General features: G+C 38.9%; 1 protein-coding gene across 1 annotated transcript in view; it reads left to right on the top strand.

Annotated features, from left to right (window-relative positions):
• chchd3a (coiled-coil-helix-coiled-coil-helix domain containing 3a) overlaps positions 1 to 15253 on the top strand; it is a 233628-nt gene that overhangs the window by 2884 nt on the left and 215491 nt on the right. Inside the window, exon 2 of the mRNA XM_078420115.1 lies at positions 5313 to 5430. Coding sequence (XP_078276241.1) covers positions 5313 to 5430 — 118 coding nt within the window. The remainder of the gene's footprint in view (positions 1 to 5312; positions 5431 to 15253) is intronic.

Here is a 15253-nt window from a genome sequence, read left to right as displayed (position 1 = left end):
GTTCATTCAATCAGACAATAGATCTCCCCGCTATACTTTGACTCATCATTACACGTACTTTGTCCAACAACAGGCTAAGGTGAAATGCTGTCCGACCAATCAGCACTTTAAAAAATAAGAAATTATAATAATCATTGAATTATAGAAAACAAGGCAGATATTTGTGCATGGCGAGTTCATGATTGAGTGAGTGTGGAATGTTTGGGATTCTTTTACCTGGAGGTCAGTGGCGTCTCAGTCATTGAGTTCATTCAAATCGGATATTGATGGATTCCTGAAAGATTGCACTTGATCAGCCTTGATTCATTGGTGGTAAAGACAAAAAGTCTTTCAAGAATCCTATTTATTTGCATCTTGCTTGTTTCCAGCAACCTGTTGGGTACAAAGAGCTTCAGTTCTTGCTGAGTAAGAAGTTCACGTGTCTAAATCCCATTGAAGGCACTTGAGCCCATAATCTAGTTTGTTATTTCTCGTATGATGTCTGGTATGTTTTTGAGAATCAAAAGAAATCTGAGAATGTTTCAAATAAATTGGAGCTTTGTTCAGTCTGAGTCACTCTGTCATAGGAAAGATGCCATTAAGCTGGAAAGAGTGCAGAGAAGATTTACGAGGATGTTGCAAGGACTTAAGGGGACTGAGTTTTAGGGAGTAATTGGGCAAGCTAGGACTACATTCAATGGAGCATAGGACACTGAGGAATTATCTTATAAAGGTGTACAAAGTCATGAATCGCATAGATAGGGTGAATGGGTAAACTGTGATCTGTCCATTCTCTCCACATATGCCGCCTGAGAAAACTTGCAATTCTGGGATCTTGAAATGAATCTTGTTTGCATGTTTACTTTGTCAGCCTTTTCCACAAGTGTTCCAATATCTTGAGAATGCAATTTCCAGCTTTTAAAAGTTAGCTACGCTGAGCTTATTAGAGTTATCATTATACAATTAGAATTTTAAAATACATGGACAATTTGCAAAAAAAACATATTCCCACCAGCTGAGGAATCTAAAGGGGGTCTTATTGAAATGTATAAGATTATTAAGGGGTTGGACACGTTAGAGGCAGGAAACATGTTCCCAATGTTGGGGGAGTCCAGAACAAGGGGCCACAGTTTAAGAATAAGGGGTAGGCCATTTAGAACGGAGATGAGAAAAAACTTTTTCAGTTAGAGAGTTGTGAATCTGTGGAATTCTCTGCCTCAGAAGGCAGTGGAGGCCAATTCTCTGAATGCATTCAAGAGAGAGCTAGATAGAGCTCTTAAGGATAGCGGAATCAGGGGGTATGGGGAGAAGGGAGGAACGGGTACTGATTGAGAATGATCAGCCATGATCACATTGAATGGTGATGCTGGCTCGAAGGGCCGAATGGCCTACTCCTGCACCTATTGTCTATTGTCTAAAACAAAGAGAGATCACATCACTTTGTCTGGGGATACTAACCGCATTAGAATATTGCACTGTCAGCAATTTAATTAATCGCATTTTATTTGATTATAATCATTAATTCATTTTGTATGTCAAACATTGGTAAATACCCCCTTGTTGAAAACCATGCCATCAGCCACCTTGTCTTCACATTATGCAATTCATTTCATCTCACATGATCATTTTTATGGCTTAAAGTTTTTTTAAAAATTCATGCAAACTTAAGCAAAGAATTTACGAGCCTTCCATATGCAAAATAATTAGCAGGAAAAATGTGCCTAGGTTCTGTAAATATTATCTATAAGACTTCAAATATGGCAGGTAGACACAAAATGCTGGAGTAATTCAGCAGGTCAGACAGCATCTCGGGAGAGAAGGAATGGGTGATGTTTCGGGTCGAGACCCTTCTTCAGACTGATGTCAGGGGAGGGGGCGGGACAAAGATAGAATGTAGTCGGAGACAGGAAGAAAGGTGGGAGAACTGGGAAGGGGAAGGGGATGGAGAGGGGAAGCGGGGACTACCTGGTGGGAGAAGTCAATGTTCATACCGCTGGGGTATAAACTGCCCAAGCGAAATATGAGGTACTGCTCCTCCAATTTGCACTGGGCCTCACTCTGACAATGGAGGAGGCCCAGGACAGAAAGGTTAGATTGGGAATGGGCGGGGGAGTTGAAGTGCTGAGTCACCGGGAGATCAGGTTGGTTGAATCGGACTGAGCGGAGGTGTTCAGCGAAATGATCGCCGAACCTGCGCTTGGTCTCGCCGATGTAGAGAAGTTGACATCTGGAACAGCGGATACAATAGATGAGGTTGGAGGAGGTGCAGGTGAACCTCTGCCTCACCTGGAAGGACTGTTTGGGTCCTTGAATGGAGTCGAGGGGGGAGGTAAAGGGACAGGTGTTGCATCTCATGCGGTTGCTGGGGAAAGTGTCTGGGGAGGGGGTGGTTTGGGTGGGGACGAGTGGACCATGGAGTTACGGAGGGAACGGTCTCTGCGGAAAGCAGAAAGTGGTGGAGATGGGAAGATGTGGCCAGTAGTGGAATCCCGTTGGAGGTGGTGGAAATATTGGAGGATGATTTGTTGTATGCGACAGCTGATGGGGTGGAAGGTTAGGACAAGGGGCACTCTATCCTTGCTATGAATGGGGGGAGGGGGAGGCAGAGGCAGAGCTGCAGGATATTGAGGAGACCCTAGTGAGAGCCTCATCTATAATGGAAGAGAGGAACCCCCGTTTCCTAAAGAATGAGGACATCTCCTAGTATGGAAATATGGCAGGCTCAGTTCCCTGCTGCATGCTCCCTATACCAACGACTGTGTAGCCAGTCAGAGCATCAATACCATCTTTAAATTTGCAGATTTAACAATGTTGTGTAGGAAAGAACTGCGGATGCTGGTTTAAATCGAAGATAGACACAAAATGCTGGAGTAACTCAGCGGGACAGGCAGCATCTCTGGAGAGAGGAATGGGTGACGTTTTGGGTTGAGACCCTTCCTCAAACTTAACAATGTTGTCAGATGAATAGCAAGTAATGATGAGTTTGAATACAGTAGATGACTGATAACTTGATTGAATGGTGCCAGAATGACAATCTTGCTCTCAATGTCAGTAAGACCAAGATACCAATTGTTGACTTTAGAAGAAGGAGGCTGAGGACCAATTTTCATCAACGGATCAGCTTGAGTCAACAACTTCAAGTTCTCGGGCATGCATATCTTAGAGATCTGTCCTGGGCTCAGCACATTGATGCAATTATAAAGAAAGCCCATCAATGCCTCAGCTTCCTAAAAAGATTGACGGAATTCTGTATGTCAATGTAGACTTTCGAAGTGATTCCCCTCCCCTCCCCCCACTCACCATCAACAACACCATAGTCACATCTGTGGAGTCATTTAAGTTCCTTGGAACCATCATCTCTAGGGACCTTAAATGGGGGGCCACCATTGACTCCACAGTCAAAAAGGCCCAACAGAGGATGTACTTCCTGCGGCAACTGAAGAAACACAATCTGCCACAGGCAATGATGGTCCAGTTCTATACTGCTATCATTGAGTCCGTCCTCACCTTCTCCATCATGGTCTGGTTTGGCTCAGCCACCAAGCACGACATCCGGAGGCTGCAACGGATCGTTCGCACAGCTGAGAAGGTTGTTGGCTGCAACCTTCCCCCATTCACAAACTGTACACTGCAAGGGCCAGGATGCGAGCGGGCAAGATCATCTCTGACCCTTCTCACCTTGGCCACAAACTCTTCGAAGCACTTCCCTCTGGAAGGCGACTCCGGACTGTCAAAGCAGCCACAGGCAGACATAAAAACAGCTTTTTTCCACGAGTGATAGTTCTACTCAATAACCAAAATCTGTAGTCGCTTTTTTGCTCTGGTTTATTTTCACCCACATGTTTAGACCGTAATGTTGTATCCTTATTATTTTGATGTGGTTATGCTTTATTCTTAATTGTTAACTGTATGTTTGTGTTGTCATTTGTGAGTGGAGCACCATGACACATTCCTTGTATATGCATACTTGGCCAATAAACTTATTCAATTCAATTCAAATACTCTCTTGAAATCCCACAGGTGTACGGTACAGAGCATACTAACTCATTGTATCACGGCCTGGTTTGACAACATGAATGTCCTGGAATGAAGGAGTTGCTAAGATAGGCAATATAGCAATAGGCTGGCAGAAATAGCCCAGTTTACCACAGGTACTGACCTCCCATCAGAGGCATGCACTGGAGGCTCTGCCTCAAAAGGCAGTCATTTTCATCAAATACCAACATTACCAGGCCATGCTTTCAATTCGCTACTAACATTGTGAAGCAGCGACAGAAGCCTGAAAACCGTGACCACCAGGTTCAAGAACAACTTCTTCCAAAAACCATCAGGCTCTTGAACACTGCACAACACTAACTTAGCAACTATGATCTTCTATGGACTATGTCTTTGGTAGCACTGTGGACTGTGATGTTGCTGTATTATGGGTACCCAGTCATATTGTTATTAATTTATTGTATTTTTGTATTGTTATATATTTATATGTGTGTTATTATGTTAATGGTCCTGTTGAGCTGCAGCAAGAGAATTTCATTTTTCCATTGTTGGTACATTTGACAATTAAACACCCAACTTGACCATAATTATCTGATTGCAATCTGTAGATCTCCATGTAAATTTTATCTTCAATTCCAATTTTTAAACTGGCATTTTGAAAGGGATTATGTATGAAGAAAACAAATTTCAAGAACTGATAGTGTAAAAAAAATGGTTCTGAGAATTTTTCTGCTATGTTATGGTGAAAGGAGATTTTGTAGTGCTTTACAATTTTTATCGTAAACTTCATGCCAGGTAATAAGTGTGTTTATCTTTAATGGAATTTCTGTAAGTTAATCTCGATTTGCCTCTTAAAAATTCAAATTTTGTCTTTTCATGGACAAGCTTCTGCAGCATGAGTAATGTACTGCCACAAAGCTATCAGTGAAATATTACGCATTTTGTATTTCTGCCAAGGAGGCTGCCTGTAAAAGTCGAAAGTGATAAAGCCAGCCTTGCAAGTGGAGATATTTATCACAAGCTGAAAACCTGAATTTTCTTTAAAATTTCATATTAAGACATGTGAAGTGTAGAGATGTAAAAAATATTTCCACACTTCACAGATCATGTGCATGATATGAAATGAGTTCTCTGCTCTGAAATTATTAAGCTATTGAAAAATGAAGTAAATCTTCTGGGAATGTAAACACGACTGAAGTTTTTTTAATAAAGTATAGTTTGTGCTTGAAAGATTTAACCTTTTTATTTTACCAATACTGGAAGAATATCCCAGATAGCAATGGTCCTCAAAATTGGGGCTTTGACCTTGACAATGTTCCACAATTTTCTCTGAACAGCTCTCCGATAGTGTTATCAGCCGTATGCGAGATGCTTCACCGTCTACTGAAAAGTCACAACCATCTCCAGAAAAAACTTCAAGTGAAACTTCACCAGCTTCTTCTCTCCAACCAATAGGTATTTTGCAGCTGCATTTTTTTTTGAAAGGCTGTCCATTTGTGCGAATGCATTTAACTTTAATGATCTACTCAAACTTCCATCTATCATTTTATCATGTGTTTTGTACTAGATTAAATCTGTAACAAAAACAATTGTAAAACATAATTTGTGAGCCTAGAAATACGGGTTCAGAAATTGGTTTTAACAAAAAATGAGAGAAAGAGAAAAAAAATGGTGAGTGCACAGCACAATTGAGATTACAATGCTGCAAAAGCAATATATCATAGCTGTTGGAAATTTGAAATATACCACAGAATTTGGATCTGCAAGTGGTTTGCAGATTGTAATGTGAGCACGAACTGAACGTGTTTTCTGCATGTAGAGTGAATTCATTGATGACACTGGATTTTGTCTGTGAATTTTGTCTGCACTCTGTATCTTCGCCTTTCATCTACCTCTAGTACTTGAGTTTGACTTGATTGTATTTATCTGCAGTAGTATTATCTTATCAGATTGCAAGCAAAACAAAGATTTTGACTTTCCTGATAGATGTGACAATAATAAACCTAAACCTAAATCAAAGCATTGGATATAGTGGAGATTGTTCACCCCTTGTAAGAGAATTAGAGTGAAATAATCAGAACCCACAAACCCAACGGGTGGGAAATTGCTGGTGGATGACTTGCAAAATATAGTGGTTGGTAAGATTGGCACATTACTGGAAGCATGTAATAGGACGAGAGAAGAAATAGAGGAGATATACCGGTTGCCTGTGCTTAAATGTTAACAGTGGAAGGAAATTGGATGGACTGGAATTGGTTTTCTTTGTAACTGTGAAGGGTGATTGGAGATGTAATTGAGATGTTAAAAGATATGAGGGGTTGAGATAGAGTGTGAAGAGAGGACCTATTTCCTATAGTGGACAAAGGTCAGTAGGCATTAATTCGATAATTTAAAAGGATTTTGCCCAACGGAACTTGCTGCCTGAAAGTATATTGGAAAATACATTGAAATTCTGTTCATGTTTGAGCAACAGGCACTGGGCCTTGAGTTTGAAAATGTGAATTGGCTGAATCCTCTTTTCGCCCAACTTTCATTAAGAGTTTGGTTTTCTTCTGTGCTATAAATTTCTAAACTTCAAAATTCTAATGTATCTCTCCCAGCAAATGATCTTATGACAATTGAAGCATGTTGCCTAAATGAAGATGATACTTATGTTTGTTTTGCAGTTATTACCAGTAGAATGACTAATTGCTGTTATTGATCTCGATCAAAACCTTTGAGGTGATGGTTAATTTTAAGGTTGAGGATTTAATTCGAAGAATAGATTACTTACAGAAGGTATTGATTTGAGTCAACGATGAATTTATTCTTTAATTACAGTGCAAAGGATAATGAGTCTTCTCTCAATACTGGAATGCCCAGAACAAAGTTTGTTAGCCTTAAAATTAGAGTTCTACTAGACCAAGTGGGCCCAAACCTCTCCTGTGTTGGTGCAGCGCCCTCTCCCACCCCCCGCCCCCCTACCCCCTCCCCTCACCTCCCACTCCATCCCCCTCAACCCCCCTTATCCTCATTCCCTCGGAGATGGATTTAAACTTTAAAATGTGAATAACTAAAAATATAACTCCGATTTCAATGAAACCTTTTCCATTAGCACCAAAGGGATGATGGTGAGTAAGGTGGGCCTAAAATTGTCGCGCTATCACGTACCATTTTGGCTGTAGTTCAGGAACAAACAAACAAACAAACGAGAGTTTTAGTATATAGATGTGAGTGTGGGATTCTTTTCGTGGATGGTGAGGATTGTGATCTTTAGAAATACATCAGAAAACATTACTTCATACAAAGTGCTGTTTAAATATGGAACACGTAGCTCGGTTTGGTAGCCGAGAAAATGAGGGTGACTGAACGAATGCATGTGAAAGCGTTGTTTATATAGGTTAACTGATTTTACCTGGATGACGGAATCAGCTCAAGGCCCAAATGGCTGACACCTATTTCAGTTTTTAAGGTACTGCTTCTAACAGAGCAAGTTCAAATAATGATGATTTGAATAATGGGGGCAAAGTGAAGTCCAGATTCGGCATATGTGCCATTTCTAATTTTGCAGAAAACCCAATGGGTATCATATAGTTTGAGTTCACCTTAGCTTCAATTTAATCCAGTAATAAAATATGTGTTTTATTTCTCCTGCTTATCAATAAATAGAAAAAAAGATATTGTATATCTTGGGAAAATTTCATGATGTTAGTTTGGAAAATTAATGGATTTGAGTTACATGGAAATTCATTAGTAAGCTCAGTAGCTTTATATCTTCAAGATTAAGTTGTACAGGGTATTCTTCATAAATGTATTGTAAAATTAAATAGACGCATTTAGCCCAGTGGGTAAAAACAGCAGTTGTCAGTATTGTTTAAGCCAGTGGTTCCCAACCTGTGGGTCGCGACCCCAAACGGGGTCGCGACACCAATGCCATGGGGTCGTTAAATGATTTTGAGCTGATATGAATATTATATAAAACACGGTGAAATGCATATTAAGATAGTTATATAAATTCATACTATGAAACTAAATGTAACAGTTCCCTAAGTCACTCAACACAACGTGTTGTCACTCAAGCCAGTATTGAACATGTTTGGTTTCTGTTTTGTCTTGGTCGCGCCACCGCTGTCGCTCCTCCCACTTACCTAGTGTTGTACGCGCGCTTGCAGTGACACGTAGTTAGTTTTGTTCGAGTGATTCTTAACCCTTTAAAAATGAGTGTAAGAAAGAGAAAGTACAGTGATGATTTCTTGAAATGGGGATTCACTGACATAGTTAATGCAGGTGTGGAAAGACCACAGTGTGTAGTATGTTTGGAAGTTCTTGCTCATGAGTCTATGAAACCAGCTAAACTTCAAAGACATCTCGAAACTAAGCACCCTGATTTGAAAGATAAAAGTATTGACTTTTTTAAAGCAAAAGTTGTTGGTGTCAAAAGCCGCCGGCTTGATAGCAGTGGATTATTTCAAAACAAAAATGTAGCCGCCATTGAAGCTTCATACACGGTTGCATTAAGAATAGCACGTGCTAAAAAGCCACACACAATAGCTGAGAATCTTATTTTTCCATGCACCAAAGATATTGTACGTCTCATGATCGGTCCTGAAGCGGTAAATAAATTATCGCTTCTATCCGTGTCAAACAATACGGTAAAACGAAGGATAACAGATATGTCCGAGGATATTTTATGCCAAATTATTCAAGAATTAAAAGAAACTCCAACTGGGCTGTTCAGCATACAGCTTGATGAAACTACTGATGTGACAAACTTTGCACAACTTCTTGTGTATGTTCGTTATTATAAAAATGAAAAAATTAAAGAAGAATTCTTGTGTTGTAAGCCTCTGCAAACTTCAACTACTGCTGCTGATATTTTTGATTTAATTGATGATTTCTTTAATGAACATTCAATTGAATGGAAGAAATTATGCGGAGTTTGTACTGACGGGGCACCTGCAATGCTCGGCTGTAAGTCTGGCTTCCAATCGTTGGTTAAAAAAGTGACTCCAGAAGTAATTGGGACTCACTGCATGATTCATCGACAAGTATTAGCTACCAAGACGTTACCTGAACCATTGAAAGAAGTGCTTAACCGAGTGATTAAAGCAGTAAATGTCGTTAAATCAAGGCCACTTGCAACACGGCTCTTCAAAGTTTTATGTGAGGATTTGGGATCAACGCATGAAGCACTATTGTTTCACACAGAGGTAAGATGGCTCTCGAAAGGAAAGGCGTTGAAGAGATTTTTTGAATTAAGAGGAGAGCTTCAAATATTTCTCGATTCTCAAAATGCAAGCGAATATGAATCATTGTTGACGGATGAATTTACGTTGTGCAAATTGGCATACCTGGTCGACATTTTTGAGATATTTAATAGTGTTAATACAGGATTACAGGGTAAGGAAAGTACGATAATATCTTTGTCTGAAAACATATCGTCTTTCAAAATGAAATTGGAACTCTGGATCACCAAAATTAACCATAAGAAATTATACATGTTCCCAACACTTGTCCAATTTGTTGAAGAAGCGGCAAATGAAATTAACATCGATGACTTATATAGCTTGATACAAGAGCATTTGGAAATTCTTACTGTTCGATTAAGAAGTTATTTTCCTGATGAATGTTGCAAATCTTTCTCCCTTACAATCAACCCATTCAATGCCAATGTATCTAATATCCCTGAAGCAGCAGAAGAAGAGTTCATCGACTTAAAAAACAATTTTGAAGCTAAATCATGGTTTGGTGAATTGCAACTACAAGAATTTTGGGCAAAAAGTTTCCAAAAATTCCCAGTAATATCAGAAATCGCGATAAGGAATTTATTGCCCTTCCCAACAACTTACTTATGTGAAGCAGCATTCTCCCAACTTCTCATCCTTAAAAACAAATACCGAAATAAATTAAATCTGGAAGACGACTTGAGGTGTGCCATATCGACAACGGAGCCCAGGATAGAATTGCTAGCTAAAAAACTGCAATACCAGCCGTCTCATTAAAGTCAGTTCATAAACATATTTTACATAACGGTGGAAATTTGTGTGTTCGAACAATTTTGAATTGATTTGCAATTAATTAATGTTTGTAGGAGCTTTGGAATTTTTTATGAATAAATAATCTATAATTCAATAATCGCAATATATGGCAGTTTGTTGTACAAAAACCGAATGTATATATAAGATATTTTAAGGGTTGGGGTCGCTTCATGATTGCTTGTTCTAAAATGGGTCGCTATATTTGAAAGGTTGGGAACCACTGGTTTAAGCTACTTTTCTAAGATGGCTTGAATACTTGTCCTTTGAATCAGAATTAATTTGTTTTAGTTTAAAAATGCTATGCTTGTGATTTGGGAAAACATTGTGATAATAAACTTAGATTTTAGAAAGGAAATAGAATAGATGAAAACACTGTAACCTGAGATGTTTGCATAAATGATAAAACAATTTAATCAATGTAAAAACATGCAAAGAAGCTGCAAAAAAATATTCCCATGCATCATTTTCTTATTAATCTCACAGTCTTCGATCTTGAATTTAATGTTGTTTCAAATATGATTTGCAAACAAAACAGCTAAAATCAGGCACATTTATATTTGTCAATGGTTAAAAAGTGGTTTCTCTAATTTTTTATGACGGCTCCAGAAAAAATATGTTAATTCATACAAGCTGTTTAGGCTCAATATCTAAAGAATCCTTGAAGTTATTTTCATGTAATCACTCCGATTTCAGTTCTTTATTTCAAATTAACATTCAATACCTGTGGCTAAATTTGTTCGTGCATATGATATTTTTTCCATACTTGAAATTATCAATAGATGTAGGAGGAAGCAGAAGTAACTCTTGCACCTGTTTGTTATTTATTTCATTCTTGTATTATCGAATGATTAATATTGTGTATCTGTTATTTATAGATGAAAAATAATTGTAGTTTCCAACACTTATCCAGCAAGTACACTGCAATCGTCTAGATGCAAATAAATGCATCAGTTGACATGTGGGTGTCTCAACAAACTAAATGCATAATGGGGTTTGCACAAGTGCTCGCCCTACAAAATCAGTCGAAAATAATGTACTGTTAATTTCTTTGTTGGTGTTTAAAATTCCATGTAAAATATGTTAGTATGTATGATGTTATGAAGTAATTTGTGAGATATAGTTTTTGGATCATGCTTGCAGGGGATATGCTTGCAAAATGTTTTTGGAAAAGGTTTGTATAAGTTAGATATTAGTTTTTTGTTAACAAAAAGTTGTTTTGCATTAGCCCCAACATAGGATCTCTGGTTTTAAGTAATTTTAGGGATTTATATATTATGGCATATATCTCTGATAATGAATGCTGCACTCTGAAGAGTCAGCTGCTAAATGGCAAAAAGTTATAAATCAAATGTTTGTAAACCGAGAAATGCCAGTACTAGTTGCAATAAAGGCTGCAAATATATTTTACCTAAAAGTAGTACGGTAGAGTGAAATAATGTCTGCATGTTCATTTTTTCAATTAAGAAGGGAATTATTTTGAATTCTGGGGCATAGATTCATGTTTTTATTAGTCATTGAGGTGATCCTACTTTCCACAGCATGTCGAACAACTTTTATATCCAAGGGGAGCCATTTTCATTTATATGTGTAGAAAGAGTTGTGTAATGATACGATTAATTTACAGTCTTGAAGTTATGAGGCGTGGAAACAGACTCTTTGACACAATTTGTTCATGCCAACCAAGATGTGTGTCTGAGCTATTGTCATCTACCTGTGTTTGGCCCTTGCCCCACCAAATCTTTTCTATTCGTGTACCTGTCCAATTTCCCTTTCAACATTGTAACTGGAGCCACCGTTGTAGCTTGTTCCATTTCCCCACATTTTACCACATGGATAACCTTGGTAGTTTACAACTCTGGGATAGGGTATACAGTAATTCAATCCCCCAAAAAAACATTTTAGTTTCTTTTTAAGGGAAAGATTTAATAGGAACTTGAGCGTCAAATTTTGCACAAAGAGGGTGGTGGGTGTACGGAGCGAGCTGCCAGAGGATGTAATTGAGGCAGGTACTCTAGCAACATTTAGAAGACACATGGACAGGTATATGAATAGGAAAAATCTAAAGAGATATATGCCAGTACGAAAGATTATGCATCAATTCCAATCTCAAGTGCCATTATTAGTATTGGTATTTAGGAAGCAAAGTAAGCTTTCGAATGGTGTACAAGGAACTTGTCAGCCTAATGTGGAGCTTTTGGATAAACTGAAAATGTACGTTTTGGAGTTGTGAAGAAGAATTCAAATTTTATGGGGATATTTAAAGAAGCAACAAGAGGAAAATTGTTTCCTCGCTAGTGAGTCAATAACCAGTTATCAGGTTTAAAGTAACTAGCAAAACAGCTGTAGGGAAATGAACAATTATTTCATGACTAATGTTTTGTAATCTAGTCAGAAAAGATAGTTTGGGTTTTATTGTACTAACTTCCAGAAAGCACTTGCATGTGTATTCCAATAGAGTCTGAAGAAGGGTCTCGACCCGCAAAGTCACACATTCCTTTTTTCCAGAGATGCTGTCTGTCCCGCTGAGTTACTCCAGCTTTCTGTGTCTATCCAATGGAATGAATTTGCAGCATTTTTGCGGAATTTCTGATTTATGGGGCGAAGGTCCTGTTCCTGTGCTGTACTGTTCTAACTAAATTGAATGCACTTTCCTTAGATCTGCAAACGTAAAGGATTGTAAATGAAGCAGATTAGTTTTCATATCTGACCTATTAAAAAGGCATTTTTTAAATATATGAATGAATGAATGCACTCTTAAATGTCGGACTGTGTTGCAACTACTTGCAAATTTGAAATCAAGGCTTTTAATGATTTGAATATAACCTTTGTTGCTGATAGTAACAGGAAGATTGATCTTCATGGCCTTGTGCATGATTTTGTCAACCAGTTTGACATCAGTCAAATTGTCCATTTTAAACTCAAGCTTATTTATCTATTTTGAATTTAAGTGGAAAATGAGTGGACAATGGAACTTAACTAAGCTCTTGGAGGGCAATTGTCAGGGCTCTAGGGATCCTGTGTGCTCATGTTTACTGTGCTTTGATATTAAGCATGCTGTGTTAAATTAAAATGGATGCTGGGGCAAGAAAGTTTAGAGTTAATCCGGAATGATAGATATCCAACAAAGGTTTTATTAGGAAATTTACGGCTTTGAACTACGGTAAATTTGTACAATAATTTAATGTTTGTAAAGGTTTTGTGCTCAATATATTATTCATATTTGATTGAAAAGAAACAGGCCACTGAATTTTAAAAGATAATTGGAGTACAGATGAGTAAAATTTGTTATTGGGTTGATTTCATAAAAGAGTTAAGGGGTCTCCTAACGATAAATCAATACCACTAATGGTAAGTCAATAACAGCCAGACAAAGGACTACTTGGTTAATCATCTAGCACCTGTTACTTTTAAGTAATTAGAACTGAAATACTTCAAAATGTTGAAGCTGAGTTTTGACTACTTAAACCTCCTCAAATTCCACATCCCATTTTCAATTTGAAGACAAATAGAGGGTAATTGGTATTCACCCTCTTACTGTGAGGAGACGCTGCACAATTTAGAATCAAGATGACGCACTCCTTCTCTCCAGAGATGCTGCCTGTCCCGCTGAGTTACTCTAGCTCTTTGTGTCTATCTTAGACATTTATTCATTGTTGTTCCAGCATGCTTCCTGCTTAAATTTTCCCATATTGTGTAGTTTTAAATGAAGCTTGATATTTTGTAATGAACAAAACTATTTGTGTTACATGCTGGTTGAAGTGCTGAAGAAACATTTTTTTATTTATTCAAGATTTTGTGGATGCTGCCCTAATTTTGGTGCTTCTTGTAATTGGTCCAATAATTTTAGGTCAATGTTTTAACTAAACTTTTAGAGCTTCTGTAAGCAGTATTGATGTGAGCTGGTTAAGTTAGAATTGGAGCATTCCTATACTTAATGGTATGAAATGAATTGAGAGTTGGAATAGACATTTATGTATCAGCCCTTTAGGTACATTCAGTGAACTGAAGTTTTGGCTATTCACTATTCTGGCACTAATTATGGTCATTGGAACTGTTGGAATATGACATTAAATAGTTATTGCTTCAGCAATGTCTGGATGGGCAACATGGTGCAGAACAGATGTTTCTATTACATATCAATAGGCAGAAACTAATGATCCCGCGAGCCGCACAGCGGGGGAATGCTGGCGAGTCGTAGCCAGACCACCAGCAGGTTTGGCTTGCATGGCATGGGCCAAGGAGCACCCGGAGAGACCTGGCAGGCTGCATGTCTGGACACATGAAGATCCAGCAGGCCGCAGCCTGTCGGGAGGAAGCTGCGGTGTCTAGCCCCTGTGTTCCCTCGAAGACCAGAGTACCGAAGCGGAGGGAGTCAGCGACGGCGATCAAGAGAAGCAATTATTCACAAAATGCTGGAGTAACTCAGCAGGTCAGGCAGCATCTCAGGAGAGAATCTCCTGAGATGCTGCCTGACCTGCTGAGTTACTCCAGCATTTTGTGAATAAATACCTTCGATTTGTACCAGCATCTGCAGTTATTTTCTTACACATCAAGAGAAGCAAGGTCATTCGCCTCTTCATGGCAGAAGGTCGCCCTCGGCATGCCACAGCCAAACGCGACAGGTGGACTGGCTTTCCCACCTAGAGAGGAGGGAGTCAGATGGAAGGCTGATAAGCGGAATGGCTGGGGGAGGCAGTCCACTGTCTTAACAGTTGAGTGGGCTGATGGAGGTCCTGCAATAGCATGGGGCCGGGCTGGGCTGAGCACTGCTTCAAGAGGCCATGTGCATATACCAGACGCGGCAAGCGTTGGCACAGAGCATTGGAGCAGCAATGGAGGACACCAACAGCTATGTAGGGCCAGGCCGATTCTACAATGCCGCCAGGACAACAGACCTTCATGGACATGTCAAGAACTCTGCACTTACAACAACTGGGCTTGAAAATAGTGCCAAATCTTGCGACTCTATGCTTTTTTAGTGCACTACTACCATACACTTGTACTGTATCTGAGATGCTTATCTAAGATGTATCTTGGTGATTATGTAAAGGGAAACTTGTACTGAACAGCATACAAAAATGAATTTCACTGCACCTCGGTACTTGTGACAAAAGAGGATCTTTGAATGATAATTGTGACAAAAAATGGAAAATAAATGTTTTGGGTCTTAGCATTCATTTAATTTAATTTTGTTTTAGAGATACAGCGCGGAAATAGGCCCTTCGGCCCACCAAGTCTGCACTGACCAACGATCCCCGCAC

This window comes from Rhinoraja longicauda, chromosome 23 (genome assembly GCF_053455715.1).
Source record: "Rhinoraja longicauda isolate Sanriku21f chromosome 23, sRhiLon1.1, whole genome shotgun sequence".
In the NCBI taxonomy this organism is placed as follows: Eukaryota; Metazoa; Chordata; class Chondrichthyes; order Rajiformes; family Arhynchobatidae; genus Rhinoraja; species Rhinoraja longicauda.
The sequence above is the reverse complement of the archived record's forward strand: the minus strand, read 5'-3'. Positions and strand labels throughout refer to the sequence as shown.